Raw genomic sequence first — 21,118 nt, forward strand, 5'->3', positions numbered from 1 at the left:
ATGCTAATAGAAGCATTAGAATAATTAATGTTAACAGGAAAAATCCTTTAAGGAAAGTCTAGATACTATTTCCAACAAGGTAGAAATTTTAAAAGGAATTATCTCAAATGAATAAAGAAATCTTTGGATGGTTATTTAAAATGGGATAAATAAAATGGAGATTTATGTGATAAAAACACAAGATTTTGATATTACTACACTACCTAAGGTTAAATGGGCCAAAAGGGACCCTCTACTGGTCCCCAGTAGTAAAAGCCAAACAAGTCCATTCTATTTACCCTAGTTTTAAGTATACATTTAAGGGGCTAGAAAAAAAAATTTACACTGAGATACCTCACCAGCAATTATTTGGGGCAACAGTTAGGCCAAAGGGCCTGTGTTCTTGGCTCAACCCCCCTCTGCAAATCCCAGAGCCTTTTATATAAAAATAGATAAAATGGACAGGAAATAAAAAGAAAAACTTCTAGACCTCCTCCTATAAGATCAAAGCTTGTTGATTGGCTCCTAATGAAAGCTAAAGTTAAAGGTATAAAAGTTGACAGAATTGAGATGAAAGTGTATAAAATTGGTATATTTAAATAAATGCTTTCTATGAGATGGTTACATCTCTTTTAATTATATTACAGGATAGACATGTTTCAGTAGGAAATACTGATACTTCCCCTGCCTGGTATTATAAGACAAGGCATATAGATTGCCCCTCAGGAAATATTAAACATACTAAAGGAAACCAGTAGGGTTACCTGAGTCATACAAATAAGTAAAAGCTGGGAACTAACATTCAAGGGCTAATAAAAATACAGTGATTTTGCTCTGGGTTTAACTTGTAAACTCAAAATGAAGGTCTTTGCTGAATGCCTTATACAAACCTTTGAAAGCATGATAAATTAAACTCAAGTTCTAGAACACAGAACTCGTAAAATAAATGTTTAGTTAGAAATCTTGTCTCTGATAAAATCTTTTAGTATAGTTTAGCTGACAGACCTTGTTCTTTGGGGAACAGGTCTTTCGCTTGCAAATCACTACAAACCAGAAATGTAAATATAGGCCACAAGGATGACTGAGCCTAATTAGCTCAATCTGGGTGCTCTCCCAGAGGCAGTGGCGTGAAGCGAGATCTTGATTCCCTGCCCAGAAATTGATCCTGGAGAGCGTGGATGAAAACCGCTAATTCTAGCCACCAGACCAGCAAGGGCTAGAGGCTAGAAGCTATTTTTCCCTGGCTCTTGCCTCCAGTGAGAAATGTATTTCTCACGGAGGCAAAAACTGTAAAAACAGGTACAAAGTTTATTATTAGAGACATAGCACAAGTGGGAGAGCACACAGAGAAACAGTTTAGTTAAGATAGAAGCAAGGCAGAGCTGCACACCCGGAGAGAAGGTGTGGGCGTCCCCCCTAAGGAAGGAGGAGTGCAGTAAAGAGGCGGTAAAGTTATTTATGTCGGGAGTTCTTCCGGGTGTTTGTCTTCCTTCTGGCCAATCGTCTTGTTTTTCACCCCCCTGGCTAATTTGTTTCAGGACCCTCCCCCCAGGTGCAAACGCACCTCTCAGCCAAGATGGATCTCCAGGCAAAGGCGTCTGGGAGAAGCAAGGCTCATTATGGCATGGCATTGTCCCCTGACTTTTGACCCCCAAGGAGCCTTTCTGCACATGTGTAATGTCTCCCTTGCCTCGGACGGGGGCGGGGGCGGGATACGTGATCTCTTGATCTTTTACTCAGACAAGGTTTTGCCCCTCTTAGTTCCTGCCATGACTGTTGTCTTGAGGCGTCCACAAGAGACAAAGCCTGGCTATTTAACCCTGTTTCTGTTGTTACTTCCATTTCGGAGGGCAAACAGGAGGCTGATCGTAAATGCCTAACCTGGAACCCACCTATCTCCTGTCTCAGGAAATGCAAACAGGAGGCTAGTTTTAAGCGTCCCGCCTGAAGCCCACTTTTCCTGCCCTATGAAATGTAAACAGAAGGCCAGTTGTAAATGTCTATCCTGGAGCCCATCTATCACCTGCCTCATGGCAAGACCTGAAACCAAGGAAGAAAAAAATGACAAACTGGCAATTTAAAAATTCAAACCGCTGGGAATGCTCCCTCAGCCAAACTTTACAAATAGTAAAGCCTTGGTCATCTAAGTAAGCAACTTTAATGTATTCCAACTGTTCTTTGCAAACTAGTAAGTTTATATTGTAATACCTGATTCATAACTAAGTTTTTAAGTAAAGCCATGAAATCTCGTTTTGCCTGTCTATATCATATGTCTGTGTACACATTATACATATGAGATATCTAACTCTGGAAAGTATTATCAAAATTGAATTTATAGGGCTTCCCTGGTGGCGCAGTGGTTGGGAATCTGCCTGCCAATGCAGGGGACACGGGTTCGAGCCCCGGTCTGGGAAGATCCCACATGCCGCGAAGCAACTAAGCCCGTGAGCCACAACTACTGAGCCTGCGCGTCTGGAGCCTGTGCTCCGCAACGGGAGAGGCCGCGACAGTGAGAGGCCCGCGCACCGCGATGAAGAGTGGACCCCGCTCGCCGCAACTGGAGAAAACCCTCGCACAGAAACGAAGACCCAACACAGCCAAAAATAAATAAATAAATAAATTAAATAAATTAAAAAAAATTGAATTTATAAAGAGCTCTAATTTAAAAGAAAGCGCTTACAAATAGAGGAAGCAGCCAAAATGACTCTCAGGTTCACGTGAACTAGGAAATATTCAATATTAAGTTGATACCTGGTATTAAAGTTTGTTTGTTGATGTAATCAATATAGACATGTCTTTAGAGCAGGGGTCCCCAACGCCCGGGGCCACAGACCAGTACCAGTCCGCGGCGTATTAGGAACCGGAGGTGAGTGGCACACAGTAGGAGGTGAGTGGCGGGCGAACGAGCGAAGCTTCATCTGCTGCTCCCCTTTGCTCTCATCCCCCCCCCACCCCCAGTTGGTGGAAAAATTGTCTTCCACGAAACTGGTCCCTGGTGCCAAAAAATTTGGGGACCGCTGCTTTAGAGTCACCAACATTAAGTATAATACTGTATTGTACCTAGGTTCAATAGAAGTCAAATAAGACATTATTATATCTGTTACAAGAAAAATAACTGGATGTGATGAGACTTTAAATGTAAATGAGATAAGAGCTTTTGGGTAAACTCTTCAAAAATAATTATATTTTAGAAATGTCTACTTAAGATGATCTTTCCAGATATTTGGTAACTTGAAGTTCTAGAGTTGTGCTAATTTAAGTGATGGAAGTTTTTTGAATAGATAATTTCCAAAAAAAAAAAAAAAAGATACTGAGACATCAATTACTAAATAGGGAAACTAAAGGCATTTAGGACTATTAGTAAAAATGGTGCCACCCTGAGATGTTCTCTGTAAGAAAATGAATGTTTTTAGAAATTATCACTGGTATTTTTCACCAATCTACAGAATGCTAACATAAAAGACAGTTCAGAATTGCTTACTTTTTAGTTTTCACTAGAAATTAAGGTTTTTAAGAGTTGAGAATTCTAATTTAAACATATAAAGCTAATAGGAATAATACAGAAACATTTCAGTGTACAGTAGGAAAGTAGAATGTGTGTTTTCAGTAAAGAAGGTATGAGGAATGGGATTACGTTTTATTGAGGAAAAAGCAGTATACCTCAGAGCCGGTTGGTTTTTAGATGGAAAAATAAGGGACAGGATGATATGGATACAGAAAGTGATAAAACGTTGTGGAAAGAAACCCTGAGAAAGCTTATGTGTGGTCAGGATTAACTAAATTTAGATTGAAGTTAACTAAGTAAATGGATTTTGTTAAGTAAGCTAATACAAGACTGGAATTTGATTTCTCTCTTAGAGTGCTCCTTTTTGATAACAGATTGTGTGAGTTTCTGTGCCCTTAAGTGATCTGTATTTGTTTTCTTTTTAATCTTTTTGTGACTTTGGTTAAATAAGTACTGATTCACAGTGACCTATGATCCTGTTGTGTTTTAAAACATTTTTGATATTTTTAACAAACTTCCCCAATATTAAAATCCAACTAAAGCTCTTTTAGCCTCCAGCTGACTCTGGGATGCTTTGAAGGAACATCCTGAGACATCTCAGAGATGAATATTAAACTAATTAAGTTTATCTGGTATGTTTAAATACTTCAGAGACATTGTCAAGTGATTGGAGATGAACCATAGGTTACAGTGTATGGATAAATGTCATTAATATAGATATTCCAAAATTTATATGGAATCCCTAACATCTGATATGCCCTGATATAATGTTATCAGTTATAATTCTAGTTATTATCCTAAAATGTTATATCACAGAAATATCCAAGTTTCCTGCCAATTGCATTGTACTCAAATCTTTAACCATACTATTTTAAGTTTTGTCCTGATGCTTTTACAAAATGAAGATTTTTAAGACTCATAAAAAACAAATACAAGTTTCTTTTTTTTAAAAGAATTAACTTATTTTTGACTGTGTTGGGTCTTTGTTGCTGCGCGCGGGCTTTCTCTAGTTGCAGCGAGCAGGGGCTACTCTTCGTTGCGGTGCGTGGGCTTCTCATTGCGGTGGCTTCTCTTGCTGTGAAGCATGGGTTCTAGGTGCACAGGCTTCAGTAGTTGGCGGCACGTAGGCTCAGTAGTTGTGGCTTGCAGGCTCTAGAGCACAGGCTCAGTAGTTGTGGTGCGTGGGCTTAGCTGCTCTGTGGCATGTGGGATCTTCCCGGACCAGGGCTCGAACCCATGTCCCCGGCATTGGCAGGTGTATTCTCAACCACTGCACCACCAGGGAGGGAAGTCCCCAAATATAAGTTTCTGATTGCCTTTAGATAATACCACTGAACTCTGTAACAAATGACAAAACTCAAAACCTGATTACTTCATCCAGATCAACAGGAATCAATTACATGGGACTGAAGGAACTGATGAATATGATTTATAACTTTATGACTTTGGGAAATATACCATCTTTAATCTGTTTTTCAGAAAAAACCTTTTCTCTTATGCTATGATGTACAACAAGTTGATAAGGTATACCTTTGTAAACAAAGATGAAACATTTTTCTTTTTCTCTCTACCTGTTCCTGCCAAAATTTGGCCTCTCCAGCTGGCCCTCCTGTGGACTTGATGGTTTATTGCAACTGGATTACAACTAGTTATACTAGTAATTGTTTTAATTTGTTCTTTGTTTCCAAATTGTTTATACTTCGTGTCTCCCTGCTGCACTATGACTTTGTCAGTATTACTAGCTGCATTACTTATATCCTGTCTGTTTCATAAGATTGTTGTCTCTTACAGTACCCAGTGTGTAACCAGGCCTCCAACAAAATTGATGATGGCTAAACACCTTGAGGAAACAGATGACTTTTATGACTCTTATAGAATAACTGTAATGACTCTTATAGAATATTTATGGCTCTTATAGAATAATTGTAATAGTGTGATTCTAGGTACGGGAAGGAGCAACAAGGGAAAACATTTCCTGGATCATAGTAGACTAGTAAGACAGACGATCCAGAGAATCTTTAATTATCAACAGGGCCTAATCTGGAAACTAGCACCTGGAGTGACACATCAACAAAAATTTTCACCTGATCTGGGATGCGCCTCCCAGTGCCGTGGGACAAAATTTGGTCATGAAATGCCTCCCAAATATTGGTCAAATTTCCAACCAAGAGGAGGATCTGAGAAATGGAGTATTTCCCGCTATATCAGTAAACAAAGGATGTCACACTCACCAGCGATTGCAGCCACCACTGATGTGAGCTGGTGAGCTCTGAGGGAACTCAGGAAGGAAAGAATACCTGCCATCCAGCAGCCATCAGACTGCAGCCACTGCCTACGGTGAGCCCTGAGGAAACTCAGGATGTGAAAACATAGGATACTGGCCCCAGACAGCTGAGGTGCATTTCAAAGGAAAGACTTCAGTGAGCCCAGACTCTTGCATCTTCCCATAGGTAGAAAAGCGCTAAATTCCTAAACTTGGGATATCTGGTTTTCTTTAATTAACAATAATCTTTTGATGTTCAGACCACCTGCCCTTTGTTGCAAAACTTCTATATAACCTGGCTCCCCCCTCACCTCCTCGGAGCAGTTCTTTCAGGGTTATTTGAGATGCTGCCTCCTGGGTTTGAAGTCTTAAAAATTCCCGCTGAATAAAACATAACTCTCAACTTTTAGGTTGTGAATATTTTTTAAGTCGACAACTGGAAGGAAAAGGAACCACTGGGCACTTGATGGGGACAGAACTGAGGCCAGCCTGGTGCTCCGTGACAGCTCATTTGCAGACAAGTCCGGTGTGGAAGGCAGCTCCCTTCCATCTGGCAGAAGATGCTTTCCCTGGACCCCACTTCCCAGGCACCCCTGAACCGAACAGGAGGGGAGACCACCGAGTGGCCGCCCTTCAGCCCTTACGTGCCCTCCGTGTGGCTTTGGTGCGGTCACTGAGATGATCTGAGGTGTCTCCGGCAATCACGTCGGTGGGAGCACTGCACCGTGGGGAAAGAGCAGGGTTGACTGTGGGCCTGGGCAGGAGAAGCCTGGCCATCAGAGCTCCTCTTTGTTGCTGTCGAAGGGCGAGACCGGAGGCCCTGGAGCCAGAGGGTGCTGTCCTGGCCCGTGGTCGCCAGGTTGCTGGCCGCTGTCCCCCCGGCCCACAGTGGCATAGTCCCACAGGAGCCCACTCTCCACGCCGCGCTGGCGGAGGCTCTCGGTTCCCACGAGCCCCTGTGTTCTCAGGTACCCCTGCTGGCAAAAGGGTGGCAGCTTCTGGCGTGTTAGGGCGAACAGGAAACAGGACTCTGCACAAAAGCAAAAGGAGGTCGGGCTGAGAGGTGTGGGGGGAGGTGCAAGGGGAGGGGGTGCCAATGCCCCAGGGGCCTCACCCGGTTCCCTCCATCCCCTGAGCCTGGGAGCTGACTTTTCTGGGTATCTCACGTCTGACCTGGGTAGCCGTGGATCTCATCCCTCCCTGAGGTTCCAAGACTGGGAGGCTGCCTCAACATTTTGGAAAAACAAGGCTCCAGAGGAAAGCAAACCAGAGACGGCTCAGCTCCCAGAGGTGGGAGGCCCGCATGCTGCTGTGCGTGGCGCCAGCGGGGTGGGCGCTCAGCCACCCGGGAGCAGCCCCTCAGCCTTCTCTTCCAGGAGCCACCCCGGCGGGGCTGGGAACTTGGTGGTCAGTTCCATTTTGAGCTCAGAGTTCCCTGCAAGCATTTATTCCCGCAACAATGTCTGAGCTGCAAATACTGTGTGTAAAGCACGATTCTAAGCACTGTGGGGGACATAAAGATAAAACTGCTAAACCCTCGTCTGTGCCACAGCAGAAAGCTGGTGTGTAGGTCAAATCTGATCAATGAAGAAAGAGCTGTGGATACGTGTTATTTAGAAATATTAAGAGACAACCAGAAGAGCTCGAAGTCATTCCTTCTGGGGAATGGGAATGGAAGTGGGTAAAAAAGCCTTTTAGCCAAGTACTTATATAACTTTGACTTAAAAAATAAAAAGGATGAAACAGAGGTGGGCTTAATCTTCTAAGGGATTTAGAGACAGGATGGGAAGATGTAGTGAGTGTCAGAAAACCATCGAGTCTCTCGCCTCAGTGAATGGGCACATTACAAAAGGATGCTGTAAGGCTCACACGAGTGACCAGGCTGTGAGGTGCCACAGGAAAACTATTTCCTACCTTACCTCTGACTCACAGTACAGAGGGCCCCTGCCAGAATGGTCCATGACCATCCTCTCTGAGCAGGGAAGATAGCAGATGTGGGAGAGGACGGAGAGGGGCAGTGAGGTGGCCTGTCGGCAAGCACCTCCTCCTATGACATACGTCACCCCTTCTGCAGGGGCCAGGGCGTGGAGAAGCCCAGCAGAGCTGGGTCCAGAACTAGCAGCTGCACACCCACTAACCAGGTGGAGGGAAAGCCCACCCTCTGCCAGCTGGCCCTTTGTGGAGAGGATTCCTTCAAGTTCAAGGCAGTGACACTTAGTGGCTTGTACTGGTGAGTGTATCTAGGGAGTAGGAGCCAGGAGGCTGCAGGGCCTGTGATGATGGGTCGGCAGGAGCCATAACTCAGGGTAGGAATACACTCCCTAACAGGCACTGGCATTTCTGTGTACTCTTGAAACCTCGAGAAACAGACAGAGGTTTTGCAGCTGAGGTCTCTAGGCCTATAGTGGGTAATTTCATGTGTATGGTCAGAGTTTATGTCTGCAGAATGCTAGTACTTCAAAGCTGCTTAGCTCTGCTCTATGAATTACCCCTGTTTGAGCATCTACATACATTTAGACTATTAACTTAAAGTATTGTTTTAAGCCATCTCCCTTAATATATACCTTTTAATTTCAAGGTAGACTGAGGGATGAAAGAAGGACACTTGCTCTCTGCCCCGTAGGCCGAGGACTGACTGTCTCTAACCTGGTTTGATATGAATAGTGCGTGATATACAATCACTGTTCAACAGATGTTTGCTGGACAGAAAAAAAGAGTGGGTATCCTGGTAATTCAGGGGGTTAAAAAAAAAAAGACAAAAATTTGGCTTGTTTTGGTCAGTTCTCCCTCTGGATCGTGAGACTTCTCTCCCCAGGTCCCTCTTTGGGTTTGACTGTCAGAGCTATCTTCCATCCAGTTCACCAATTTTCCCTTCATCTCTGTCTAATGTGCTACTAACCTTGACATTGAGCTTCTAATTACAAATTTATATTTTCATTTCCAGAAGTTCCTTTTGGACCTTTCTGAAATCTGCCCAATTTTGGTAGTCCTACCCTTTCATTCCATTTTCAGTAATCTCTCTTTTATTTACTTACAGATTTTGGACATACTCTACATCCTCTCTCTGACCATTCCATTTCCCACAGGCTTTGTAGGTTTCATCCTACAGTGTGTTGCTTCTGCTGACACTCCCTCATGGTAGTTTGTATCCTTACGTGTTAAGTGATTTCTGCTTGGGAGTTCATGTTCCTGGGAACTTTATCTGGGGGAATTCTTTGAGGCCTAGTATTAAGGTATGTGTCCTCACAGAAGACTCACATCGACTTCTGTGATTTCTGCACCACAACGATAGTGTGAACTTTGGCCCCAAACTCATATGAGTGAGGCCTAGTGGATGGAAGTTCTCAGGGGAGATTTTCCCCCCCACTCTACCCAGAGCCAAAAAGCATGTGTCTCCTCTGTCTCTCTCGGGAGTACTTTCTGCCTTCTGCTTTACCTACTGAGATCCCAGCTCTATTTAAAGGTCTCTGTACAGACATCCCACCCTGCTCCAGCCTTGTCCTCCCAGCTCCAAGTGCTGGTCAGTTACCCGGGCTCCAGGCCACTGACAGTCAGCAGGTATCCCTCATCCAGCGGTGGGTTTGTGCTTTTCTTGGTGTTTGGCCTCTGGGGAGTTCCCTTATTTTCCTGCCAGTCTTTTAAAAAAGACATTTTATTCAGTGTTTGCAGGTGTGCTGTACTGGGAGGGGGTTTCTGTGAACACCGAGTCCTCCCGTTGTAGGAGATGGAAGTCTTGGGTCTGGGTTTCTAGACGCGCATCCTAAAGTTCCACAGGGCACGGACCTACCCGGTCTTCTTCACCCTCCAGCTCAGCCCCTTTGTCCTTCCGGAAACTTAAGTTACCTGCATAGAAGCTCCGGAGATCGGTGTCCAAGCAGTTCTCCAGGAAGCGCCTCAGGGGCAGAATGTGCCCCACCGGGGCCGTCCAGTCCGTCAGGAAATCTTCCACGATGTGGTGGATGGCCGTGGGCCGCGGCAGAGGCCAGCCTGCGGGGCGGAACCTCACCTCCTGCTCTGTGGGGAGGAGAAGGGGCGTCATGTCAGAGCCGAGCGCGGGGCTTCCATTCCCGGGGCCACGTCCCGGGTGCCTGCCCCCCAGCCCCTTGCGCTCAGCCTTCCTGATGCACCTCTGCATGGGCCACGGTCAGCCCGTTCAGCTGTCCTTCCGAATGTCTGGAAGGTGGACGTGAGGGAGAGGGACGAGACCAGAGTCATCCCCTGCACTGTCAGCGGGCACAACTAAGACCAGTCACTTGAACTTGGTTTGCTTCTAAGACTTACGTGGACTGAGGTCTATTGTGACTGCTCTGAAACTGGCCTTTCTGTGAGGAGACTCGGGGTCCTGCATCCAAGGGGTCTTAGGGCCCCTCTAGTGCAGTTTCCTACCTGGTGGGTGCCCTTCCGTGTGTCCCTGCCACAGGGCACCAAGCCATGACCACCCCTGCCTCGGGAAACTCTGGGAGGTGGCCCATCCCACCCTCGGCAGCTTCCACGATTAGCTGCTCCTTAGCGTGAACGTAAACCTGCGCTCCTGTCACTTCTACCTGTGGACACTATCTCCGCCCCTTGGAATGGCCTCTATTTTTAGATCATCCTCTTCCAGGGGACATCCCTTCAAGTTTGGAAGCAGGAGTCGTGTTCCCCAGGTTGGTCATCATTTGGTAGCTACTCCGTGCCAGGCACCATGCTGGCGTTGTGCTGTATCATCTCATTAACCCTCATCCTACAAGGAGGGTGCCATGGCCACCCCCATGTCACACCCGAGCAAGCTGAGGCTCAGCGGGGTGAAGTAATGGTCCAAGGTTACACAGCGAGGAAAGGACGGCCCTGGGACACTGCCCAGCTCTCCTGCTCCCCTCCTGTGCTAACCAGTTCCCCTTCCCTTCCCTGTTCCTTCTAAGAGTCAGTCCCCAGATCCCCGCTCCCCACTCCACGGTCAGCCTCCTTTGGAGACAGCAACAACAGTGCCCCTCTGACGACGTGGTGCCTGGAGGTGATCACGCCGCTCCACACGTGGCCTGCCCAGGTCGATGTGTGGGCCAGAATCTGGGAATAGCATTTATCGTTCTTGGACCATCTGCCCCATTTAGGCTCTAGGCAGAGCCCCTAGCGGCCCCCCTTCTGTCAGCTGAGGGTGCTGCATGACAGCTTAATGGCGCTGGGGTCCGAGGAGTGCCCTCGCTCGGGGGAGAGCGGAGACCCAGCTCACCAGTGGGGAGGTGCCTGTAGTAGTAGATGACAGGATGGAGGAAGTTAGACAGCCAGGCGTCTTCCGTGTGCCCCACAGAGCGGTCATAAAAGAAGACGTCCTTGTCGGGCCCAGAGAAGTTCCGGCCGTACTCCATATTGATGACGAAGAGCCCGTGCCTGGCCCTTCTTCCTGTGATTGTCTCCAGCTGGGCCAGCATCTGCATGGGGAACTCCTCCAGGTACTCAAAAGCAGTGGCATTCCTGGGGACAGGGGCAACACGGCAGGGGTAAGACCCTCAGTGCTGCGGCAGAGGTGACAGGCGTGTGCGTGCGTGTGTGGCGTGTGCGTGCGTGTGTGGCATGTGCGTGTGCGTGCGTGTGGCGTGTGCGTGCGTGTGTGGTGTGTGCGTGCGTGTGGCGTGTGCGTGCGTGTGGCGTGTGCGTGCGTGTGTGGTGTGTGCGTGCGTGTGGTGTGTGTGTGCGTGTGTGGCGTGTGCGTGCGTGTGTGGCGTGTGCGTGTGTGTGGCGTGTGCGTGCGTGTGGCGTGTGCGTGGCGTGTGCGTGCGTGTGGCGTGTGCGTGCACCTGCCTCTCCTGCCTAGAAGCGCCCGTCAAACGGCGTGCAGACACTGACCAGGCCTGCGCGTCTCACCTGAATATTACTGTTACAGCTGAGCCCTGACTTACACGGGGGAGAGAAGACAAGACGCTGAGTAACCTGAGTGGGTATCTGGGGAGAGGGGGAGCCAGGCTGAGAGACCAGTGATGGAGAAGCCCTAGGAGGGAGCGAACACCTTGGCATGTTCAAGGGACAGGAAGAAGGCCTGTGTGGCTGGAGTGGAGCCGAGGGGGAGGGGACGGGAAGTCGGCGGGGGCGGGTCTAGGAGGGCCGTGTGTGCCACGATGGGAATGCTGGGTGTCATCTGGGCTGGGAAGGGAAGCTGCGGGCCTTGGGAGGATATTGAACAGAGCTGAATTCGAGTGATTCAAGTTTTAAAAGAATCACTCTGGGTCTTCCCTGGTGGCACAGTGGTTAAGAATCCGCCTGCCAATGCAGGGGACACGGGTTCGAGCCCTGGTCCGGGAAGACTCCACATGCCGTGGAGCAACTAAGTCCGTGTGCCACAACTACTGAGCCTGCGCTCTAGAGCCCACGAGCCACAACTGCTGAGCCTGCGTGCCACAAGTACTGAAGCCCGCATGCCGAGAGCCCGTGCTCTGCAACGAAGAGTAGCCCCAACTCACCGCAACTAGAAAAAGCCCGCACGCACCAGCAGCCAAAAAAAAAAAAATCACTCTGGCCACCATGTTGAGAGCAGACCATGGGGTCAAAGGTGAGAGGCTGCTGTATCAGTGCAGGTGAGAGATGCTCATGGTCCAGACCAAGGTGGCAGTGGGGGCGCTAGTGAGAGGCAGATTCTAGACACAGTTTGAAGGTAAAGCTGATTCACAGGGACCTACGGATGCTGTGAATGCGGTGAATGGGTATGAAAGAGAGAGGAGTCAAGGGTGATGGGGGTTTTGCTCTGAGCACCGCTGAGTTTCCTGCATGTCCCTGAACTTAATGTGCTGCTGCACTCACTGGCTTTGGACCAGGCTGTTCCCTCTGAGAACCAGCCCCACCGCTCACCACCCCCAGCTCTTCTCCCTTCCCTGCTCTGCATGGTTTCCTTCTCAGGGAGCGTCCTCTGTGATCTGCTGCTTATCACTTGATTGATAAGGAGCTGACATGGTCTGGCCCAAGGAGCTCTTACACCCACGCAGGTGGTGATCCGTCATCACTGCAGTTCACTGCTCATCTGTTTGGTACCAGACACTTTTCTACCAGTTACCTTTACTCCTTCCTACAGTCCTGCAAGGTAGGTATTATTAGCTCTATTTTGCAGATGAGAGAAAGGCTCAGAGAGACTAACTTGCCCCAGATCACACGGGTGGAAAGTGGCAAAGCTGCAGCACACCCACGTGTCTGTCTGTCCGTCAGTAGAGCTTGTGGTGTTGATTTCACTGATTTCCCCAGAACAGACTGATCCCCACCCTCCCTGCCCACCCCACCAGCCATCTTCATCTTAGCAAAGAACCACTGGGCTCTTCCACACATGCAACAGGAAGGGAAGAGCAAGACGGGGTGGGAGGGGGAGGGGCAGTGGGAAGGCGAGGGCTGGACTACTCACTCCTTCAACAGGACCACGTCGGCCAGCACACTGAACATCTGGTAGAGCCCAGAAGCCTCGTTGACGCGCCGGATGATGGCACTGGCCAGCTGCGTGATGGGGTGCTGGGTGGAGGGCCAGGTGACGCCGTGATGACGCTGCTCCAGCAGCCGGTGGACGGCACGCACTGAAATGGCCAGAGGGAGGAATGGCATGCTGCCCTTAAGATGTTATCTTTCACCTCCAGGGGGCGACGCAGAGCCCCACCAGCTCTGCACTCAGGACACGCTTGTATGCCCGCCCCACCAGCTCTGCACTCAGGACACGCTTGTATGCGCGGCTCCAAGAAGACGCCTTTAGAGCAGGGTCCGCACGTGTGTTCTGAAAAGGGCTGGATGGGAAGTGTTTCTGGCTTTGCAGCCCAGACGGTCTCTCTCACTTGACTCAATTCTGCCTCTGGTGGGAAAGCAGCCGTAGAAGACCGCGAAATGAACGGGCACGGCTGGATTTGGTCCCCAGGCCCGAGACTGCCTGCTTCTGCTTTAGGCCATCTGCATACGGAAGTCCTGCCACTGTCACCTCACATGTGATGCGTCCAAACCAGACCTAGAGCCTTCCTCTGCAACCTCTCCCCTCCCCCCAGTCCCCATGTCTATCAGAGACTCCCAAATGGAAAACCTTTGACTGCTCCCTCTCCTTCACAGCCGAAAGCCACATCTGTTACTAAGTTCTACTTTGAGATGCTCTGTGTATCTCTGGAAGGACAGAAAAGCAACAGCCATCTCAAACAACAGGGGGACATTTTCTGTGTACCTGGGGCTGCCCTTACACAGCTGTGACACTGGGGCACCACACACAGGTGCCTGCTCCTCGAAATGAATCAACACAACACCCAAATCCGGTAACAGCGAGGACACAGACAGACAGTTCACGCGCTGGGAGACTGGGTCGACCAACGGTCACAGGAAAGGATGTTCAGCCTCACGAGACAGACAGACAGACATCTGGTTCTCTGGAGGAAACAAGGTTATGCTGCGTTTTGTGAAAGGATGAGGAATTACACAGCTAGGGAAGTGTGGGAAGGGGGCCTGACAAAAGCAGCATGGGTGCAAAGACATAAAACCTTGAGAAACTGGCACATTCTGAAAAGGAGGCGAGGGCCAGGCTGGGCAGGCGAGCTGGTGCCGGCTGCACGAAACTCTGGATGCCACGCCGAGGACCTGGCTGGGGAGCCCCTGGAGGTTTTTCCGTTTAAAGAACAGTGTTCTGGTGGGTACCGGAGTGTCTGGATGGGAAGCCAGAGGGACCAATGGCAGGAAGACCAGTCAGGAGAGACCAAGAGGTCCCAAGTCAGGCAAGTGAGGCTGGGATGGACTGGAGAGAGACAGGAGGGGGAGGGGCAGGGTTCCCAGCAGGCCCTACCTTCTGAGGTTACCATCTTTCATCTTGCTTTACTCTGGCTTGCTGTTTTCTACTTGTCTCCCTTGGGGACCTGTTTTTCAGCTGAATGATGAGCAAGGTCGGGCAGGATGTAGTGTGTACAGTCACACTGCCCCTCCCTCTAGTGGGGTCCCCAGCTAGTAGGAGTGACCACAGCTCTTGGTGGCCTGTCCATCCAGGATTGTTTCCCACTTGCCTGAAGCTTAGTGGTCAGCTGGGAGCCTCAAAGTCAGACAGGTGTGGATTCAAATGCCACCTCTGCCATCCACTGGCTGGGTGACTTTGGGTAAGTGACTTAACTTCTCTGTGCCCCAGTTTCCTTCTATGAAAAATGGAATTGAAATAACAGGATGTCTCTTATGGGGCTGTTGGGAGAATTAAGAACGTGAGCTGGGGAAAGATGAGGGGACAGAGGGAAGCAAGAGAGATGGGGCAGTACCTGTCAGGACAGCAGGTGCAGGAAGGGTGACATGCAGGGGAACGTGAGGAGGGTTTCTTGCTGGGGACACAGCTGGAGAGATGACTCTTCCCATTCTGTGTGTGTGTGTGTGTGTTCCATTTGCAAATATTTTGGTAAACAGACAGCTAACATTCTCGGTTTCTTTCCCTGACCACATGCAAGGGGTATAAAACATATCATCTGGAAATCAACAGCAAAGCATGATTATCTTTCCCTGTCAAACTGGAAGGAGAGTGAAATGCAAAAAGTAGCATTAAGGCAAGTGAGGCATCAAATTAAATATAGAAACATCAGGATGAAGGACCCTTATGGTGTTTTCATGGTCAAATTAACTGGCCCATGTAACACTCGTCATGCAATAAAGCACCCATCCAACGGGCTACCCAGAGCGCAGAAAATTGGTACCCTTAGTACCGAGAGTTTTGAAAGAGAGCTGATATAATCTAGTTGCAATTTTTATTGAAATTTGTTGGTACCCAAAGAGTCTATGTGTACGTAATGCTTTACAGCTCCACGGTCTCCAGATATTACCTTATTTAGTCCTTACAACAGCTCTATGGGGTGAAGAATTCACCTCATTTACAACTCTGGCATCTGGGAGGGCCAGCAGAGGCTTAGGGAGGTTATGAAGCCTCACCCCTGAGACCGCCCAGCTGCTTCCCCAGGTTAGCAGCCCCAAGCTCAGCATCCTTGCCAATCATGGTGACGCGGGTAACACGCCACCCCCAGATGTACTTACTTTTACACCTTATCTGGTACTTCTCTAGATGTGTCCTCAGACCAAGAAAACCCACTGCCGCCTGCCCCACAGGGAATTTGTGACAATCAACTGCTGATAAGTAATCCCTTTAAGGCTGCTTTAAGGGAATCAGGCGTGTCTTTACAAACCCTGGGGACGGTTCTGTCTGGGGACAGCGGCCCTCTCTGCCGGGCTCACCTGTGTATCGGAATCCATGGATGAAGCCCCCAGCAGATTCCCGGTAATCCACGGAGTGGCTGGCAGTCCCCAGGACAAAGAGGCCCCGGCTCCCTTTGGACTCATAGCTGGCTTTGACCAGGGGGTACTTCTTGCTGAGCTCACCCCCTGCAGAGAGTCGGAGGGACCTGTGAGTGGAAAGGGCTGTGAATAAAATCGCTGCTATGTATGAAACACCTTTTACAGGCTTGGCACTGAGCTAAGTGCTTACATTCCTGCTCAAATTTTAACCACACCATGACCCTAGGAGGCGGGTATGACGATGGCCATTTAGCAGACAGAGTAACTGAGGTTCACGTTAAAGATGTGGTGGGTCAGGGACAGAGCCAGGATTCAAGCCGCACTGGAGGCTGGGCTCTGGGTCCCTGTGTGACCTGATGGCACAGGAGGATCTGCTCAAGCCCTCTGCCGTCTCCTTGTCCACCTGGGCCTTGACCAGAGGGCTTTGCTGAGAGATCCAGCTCCTCCCCTCCATTCGGACTCACTTGCTGAAAATGGAGAAGTCGAAGTTCCAGCCCAGGCAGCGGATGACCCGGTCGTAGGCCACGCGCAAGGCGAAGTTGTCGTTATCGTCCTGGGGGAGGGGGACGGCGTCGGCACTCCGGTTGCCTTCCTCCAGGAAGAATTTCAGGGTGACGTGGAACTTGCCCTCGTGGTCCTTCACAATGGCCAGATCCGTCAGGTCAGACTCGAGCAGCCCGTCCAGGGACTTCAGTTGGTATGTGTCCAACAGGCCATTGTTGATGGCCCTGGGGCCCAAGGGGAATGTCAGGAGAGAGAAAGAAGTCTGTGCCGGGTAAGGGAGCCTCAGGGACCAGGGTGGGGGTCAGGGGCTGGCAGCACAGCACACACAGTACCTGCCCAGCATACCTGAGGTCGCCGACGTAGTGGGTGGCCCAGGAGAGCCGGACCCGGGAGCGGCTCAGCATGTGGATAAAGTTGGTGACACCCAAGATGTTCTCCGCCGTCTCAAAGGCCGAGTTTCCCCGGCCCAGGATCAGCACATTCTGACCCACGAAGTCCTTGGGATCCACGGACACGGACTCATAACCATCCACGTATTCAGAGCCAGGGAAGTCAACCTGGTTGGGGACTGACAAGCCGGTGGCCACGAGAAGGACGCTGCAGGTGGGGGACAGAGGGAGGATGGCTTAGCCTCTTAGCTATGAGACCACGAAGTGAAAATCCCTCTTTGGACCTGCCGCCTGGCTCGCCCGCCTCACCCAGACTGCTGGCTCCTAAAAGAAAGCAGGTCATTCATTTATTCACCCACCTCCTGACCTGTCCCAGTGCATCGGAGACTTTACCCTGGCCTCTCACTGAGTGATCCAGTGGGTGCAGTTTCCTTTACACCTTCCTGGGATTATACCAAACGTGAGAATTAGTTTTACTTTCTGACTTTGGAGAGGGTGACGCCATGAGAAATGGAATAATTCACTTAATTTTGAACATGGCAGCCTCACCAAGTACCACCCTAGTCATGAAAATGAAACTAGACGTTCTGCTTCCCCCTTTCTTACTTGCCTGGCAGATGCAGAATCTGCTGAGTGGTGACTGTGTATGAGGCCCTGTACTAAGTGCTTTCTGCCTCATCTTACTGCTCAAAGCAGCTCTGCATTGGTGTTATTCGGCCTGCTCTACGGGCGAGGAGATGCAGGCTCCACGTGGGCCCACGACCTCCACAGCTCCTTAGACAGCAGAGCCAGAATCTGACCACAGGTCAGCCTAATTCCAGAGTCTTGCTCTTTCTGCTGGTGGGGATTACAATCCTGTGGTGGACAAGCTGGGAGCTGGACCCTGTCGGCCTGCAGAGGAACGGTTTGATCACAAGGTAGTTTCGAAAACAGGACCGGGTGGCCTGGAGAAGCCTCTGCGGCCCCTTGCTTTCTGGCCTGTCCACTTGCTCACATCTGAATCCCCTACACCGTAGCACTGCTGCCTAAGATGCGAGGGTCCAAACTGCCCCAACCCTTCTCTCCTTGGGCTGTAACAAGCGAGGAGCAAGGCTGAGCCTCTGGCAAAAGGCATGAGAAAATGAACCGTGATCGAGCACCTGCCTGGAGCCAGGTGCTAGGCTGACGGCCGGGAAGGGAGAGGCAGTCGGGCACAGCGTTAAGAACACAGGCTTCAGAGTCAGGAAGATGTGAGCTCAAGTGGCAGCTGCGCCCCTTATTAGCTGTGTGACACAGCACCGGTTACTTAACTTCTCTGAGCCTCAGTTCTTCATCCATAAAATGGGGATCAGTGAACCTCCTTCAAAGGGTCCTTGTGAGGATTAGACGAACACAGTATAACATATAACTCTGAATTTGGGTTCTCTACACTATGCTAAGCTTTCTCCCAAGTCAAAGCGAGCTAAAACTGAATCCTGGCAGCACTGCCTGTTGGCCCTCCCTCTCATTCAGTTCAGAAATCCTACTGAGCCTGTCTAACACTTGCTGGACACTTGCCAGCACTTCTCAGAATGTATTTTGGGGAACACAAGTTCTAGGAGATGCTCTACAAAAAGGGTTTTGTGGGTGCATAAGCTCAGACAATGCTCAATACCCAATGTTGGAGTCCTTCAGTGAATATGAAGATACTGAAGACCGAAAAACCCTGGAGGAAAGAAATGGTCAGAATGTTCAAGTATGTACATACATTTCTAGGAAACACTTGGGAAATGATGGCTGAACTGAACCTCTCAGCACTGGATTTCAGTGGGAGCAAGGATGGTCAGAAATGCCTCTTTTCTCCCATTTCTCCCACACCTACGGGCCAACCAATGGGTTTCCTTCTTCCAGGGAAGGCACTGGCTTCAGCAAGTGAGCTCTGGAGCCTGGATCCTTACCTACACTGGTATGCCTGTCCCTTCTGGTCGGTCAGGATGAAGTAATGGCCATTCCAGGCCCGTTGATCCTTGTTCAGAGTGACGTGAGCAATGGTTGTGTTGTACAGCACGTGGAGCCCCAGCCGGTCTGCGAAGTCGCCCAGGTAGCGCACCATGTCGCCGGCATCGGGGAAGTAAGCGTTGGAGTAGTGTCTGAAGAGCAGCCGGGGGTCGTGGCTGAGCAGAGAGTTCCAGTCATGGCGGAGGTTGAACTCGGCGTTGGCCTTGCCTGTGTACCGCTTGTTGATGCTGATCAGCTTGCGGTGCCGGGGGTAGCGCGTGAAGAAGCTGCCCGGTCCCGGGGCGCGTTCGAACACGGCGTAGTCCCTGCCGGCCCGCTGCAGGAAGTAGGCCATCTGCAGCCCCGCGGGCCCGGCACCCAGGACACAGTAGTCCCGGTGCGCGGGCACCGAGGCCTGGGCGGGGCACGGGGAGAGAGCCGGGTGCAGGGCGATGGTCAGGAGCAGCCCTGGGAGGCCCCACAGCAGGGCCGCGGCGGAGAGGCCCATCCTACGGCAGACCAGAGAGGTGAGGCCTCGGACCACGAAGGCCCCTCGAGGCCCGCGGACGTGAGCCAGGAACTGGGGGCCCAGAAAGGCAGGGGCTTGCCGGAGCGCTCACTGCGACTTGGGGCGCAGCCAGGACCAGAACCCAAGGACCTCTGAACTCATTTGCCCTGACTCCATCGTTTCAAGCTCGGATCTGGGCTCCCCCCAGGAGTCCCCAGCCCCTCCATCTCCCTCAGGACCTTAGTTCCCAAGGGCGCCAGACTCCTTATTGCCATGGTAATAAGAGGCTGGGTGTTTTCTCCAATTTCCCCTAATTCCAGGGATGCCCAACACCCCGCTAGGGCCTCCCAAGGCCAGACCCTCGAGGGTCACGTCTTTTTGGCCACGCCCCCGCGCTCCGGCCTCCAGCCTGAAGGAGGTGTCTGCAGGCACCCCGTCCCACACCCGGGTCTCTTCGGTCACGTGACAGGGATGCCCCAGCACACCTGCCCGCGGAGCAGCGCGAGGCCACCCTCCTTCGGGCGCGCTGAATCAGGGAGCCGCTCCCCACGCGTGCGCGGTGCCCACGCCCGCAGCTTCCGCCTCCCCGGCCCGCCAGTCCACCCCCGGCACAGAGCTCGAACCTCCCAGCCGCTCCGTAGACAGCCCACAGCCAAGTCAGGCCGCGCTCGGCCTGCCCGCGCCACGGCAGCGGCCCCGCCCGCCCCGCCCCTCCCGCCCCTCCCGCCCCGCCAATGGCAGGGGGCGGGGTCACGTGGCGGCGCGCGTCATGCGGGCTGGGCTGACGGGTCCTGGGCTCCGGATAGCTCGCGAGAGTCGCGCACGTGCTGCTCCGCCGGCCGGCGCGCGCTGGCAGGAGGTGGCCCGAGTGAAGATCAAATCTGGCAAGTGGCTTGGGGCTCTTTAAAGCTGTGTCTTTCCACGTGTAAGGGAGGCACGGGAGCAGACGACTTTTGGAGATAATCCCGGCTGTTACACTCCATTACGGTAGCCAAAGACTAGTTGGGTAGTCAGTACTTTGGGACCGGAAACCAGGTGAATGAAGCCAGGACAGATAAACAAATTAACTCGTGTTCGCTACAATGATTGTCTGTTGTTTACTAAGAAACAGGACTGACTGGATCTTCCACCAGAACAGGAAGGCCAGGGATTGTTTCCAATATAATGTAAATAGCTGACTGGCCAAATGGAATTTAGGGGTGATTTGCTTAAGGTCACACAGTTAATAAGTGGAGTGTGACATTAAAACCCCCATTTATACTCCAAATTATGAGCTCTTCCAGAAAGCTCGAGGACTGTAACGAAGCGGTAGGGGAGGGAGGCCGGCATATATGTGATTTTGATGAAGGGGTATGTGCAATCAAGCACACATCTTGGTAGAAGGTTGCTGCTGTTCACAAGGAATTAACAGCTTAGTTAATGGTTTTAGTTCTCTATGGGAAAATGCAAGAAACTGGGTTCAGAAGATTTTCTCTTGAAAATATCTGCCTGAAGGCCGGTTCTGCCACTTTTCTTAGAGTAAAAAGCTCCTCCTCCCAATCCTCATCCTGAATTCCTTCAGGGTATATTGTAGGTCAGCAACTGCAGTGGCTAATGACTTGATTCTTGTAGAACTGGGCAGTAGGTTACATTCTTTATTTTACAATTGCTTCCCTTTCAGTCTTAATTTCGACGAAGGTTTGGGAGGCATTCTGTGACTGATTTGTCACATGGTGCTAGGAATGCTCATTCCCAGGCCAGGCACAATTTACTGATAGGCCACTCCATGTACTGTTACT

General features: G+C 50.5%; 1 protein-coding gene across 2 annotated transcripts; it reads right to left on the reverse strand.

The window, feature by feature from the left end:
* Nucleotides 1–6,031: 6,031 nt before the first annotated feature.
* On the reverse strand, nt 6,032–20,040 carry FOXRED2 (FAD dependent oxidoreductase domain containing 2). 2 transcript variants are annotated; one of them, XM_036867545.1, is made up of 9 exons: nt 19,964–20,040; nt 18,793–19,341; nt 16,833–17,084; nt 16,448–16,711; nt 15,924–16,090; nt 13,108–13,273; nt 10,957–11,198; nt 9,591–9,761; nt 6,032–6,777 (listed from the first exon to the last, which is right to left on the reverse strand). In XM_036867545.1, the coding sequence occupies exons 2-9, from the start codon at nt 19,338–19,340 to the stop codon at nt 6,524–6,526; spliced, it is 2,064 nt and encodes a 687-aa protein (XP_036723440.1). In that variant the 5' UTR covers nt 19,341; nt 19,964–20,040; the 3' UTR covers nt 6,032–6,523. The 2 variants fall into 2 exon arrangements, with proteins under 2 accessions (XP_036723440.1, XP_036723439.1); XM_036867544.1 differs by having other exon boundaries at nt 19,826–19,998.
* Between the last annotated feature and the right edge of the window lie 1,078 nt (nt 20,041–21,118).

This window comes from Balaenoptera musculus, chromosome 10 (genome assembly GCF_009873245.2).
Source record: "Balaenoptera musculus isolate JJ_BM4_2016_0621 chromosome 10, mBalMus1.pri.v3, whole genome shotgun sequence".
NCBI classification, from domain to species: Eukaryota; Metazoa; Chordata; class Mammalia; order Artiodactyla; family Balaenopteridae; genus Balaenoptera; species Balaenoptera musculus.

Excerpts from the sequence above, each read along its gene's own strand:
- FOXRED2 (XM_036867545.1), bottom strand. The coding sequence starts at position 19,340 with ATGGGCCTCTCCGCCGCGGCCCTGCTGTGGGGCCTCCCAGGGCTGCTC. Across the intron at positions 9,762-10,956 it reads CTACAGGCACCTCCCCACTG|AGCAGGAGGTGAGGTTCCGC; the intron begins GTGAGCTGGGTC and ends TCCTCCCCACAG. Across the intron at positions 6,778-9,590 it reads TCTCCGGAGCTTCTATGCAG|AGTCCTGTTTCCTGTTCGCC; the intron begins GTAACTTAAGTT and ends GCTTTTGTGCAG.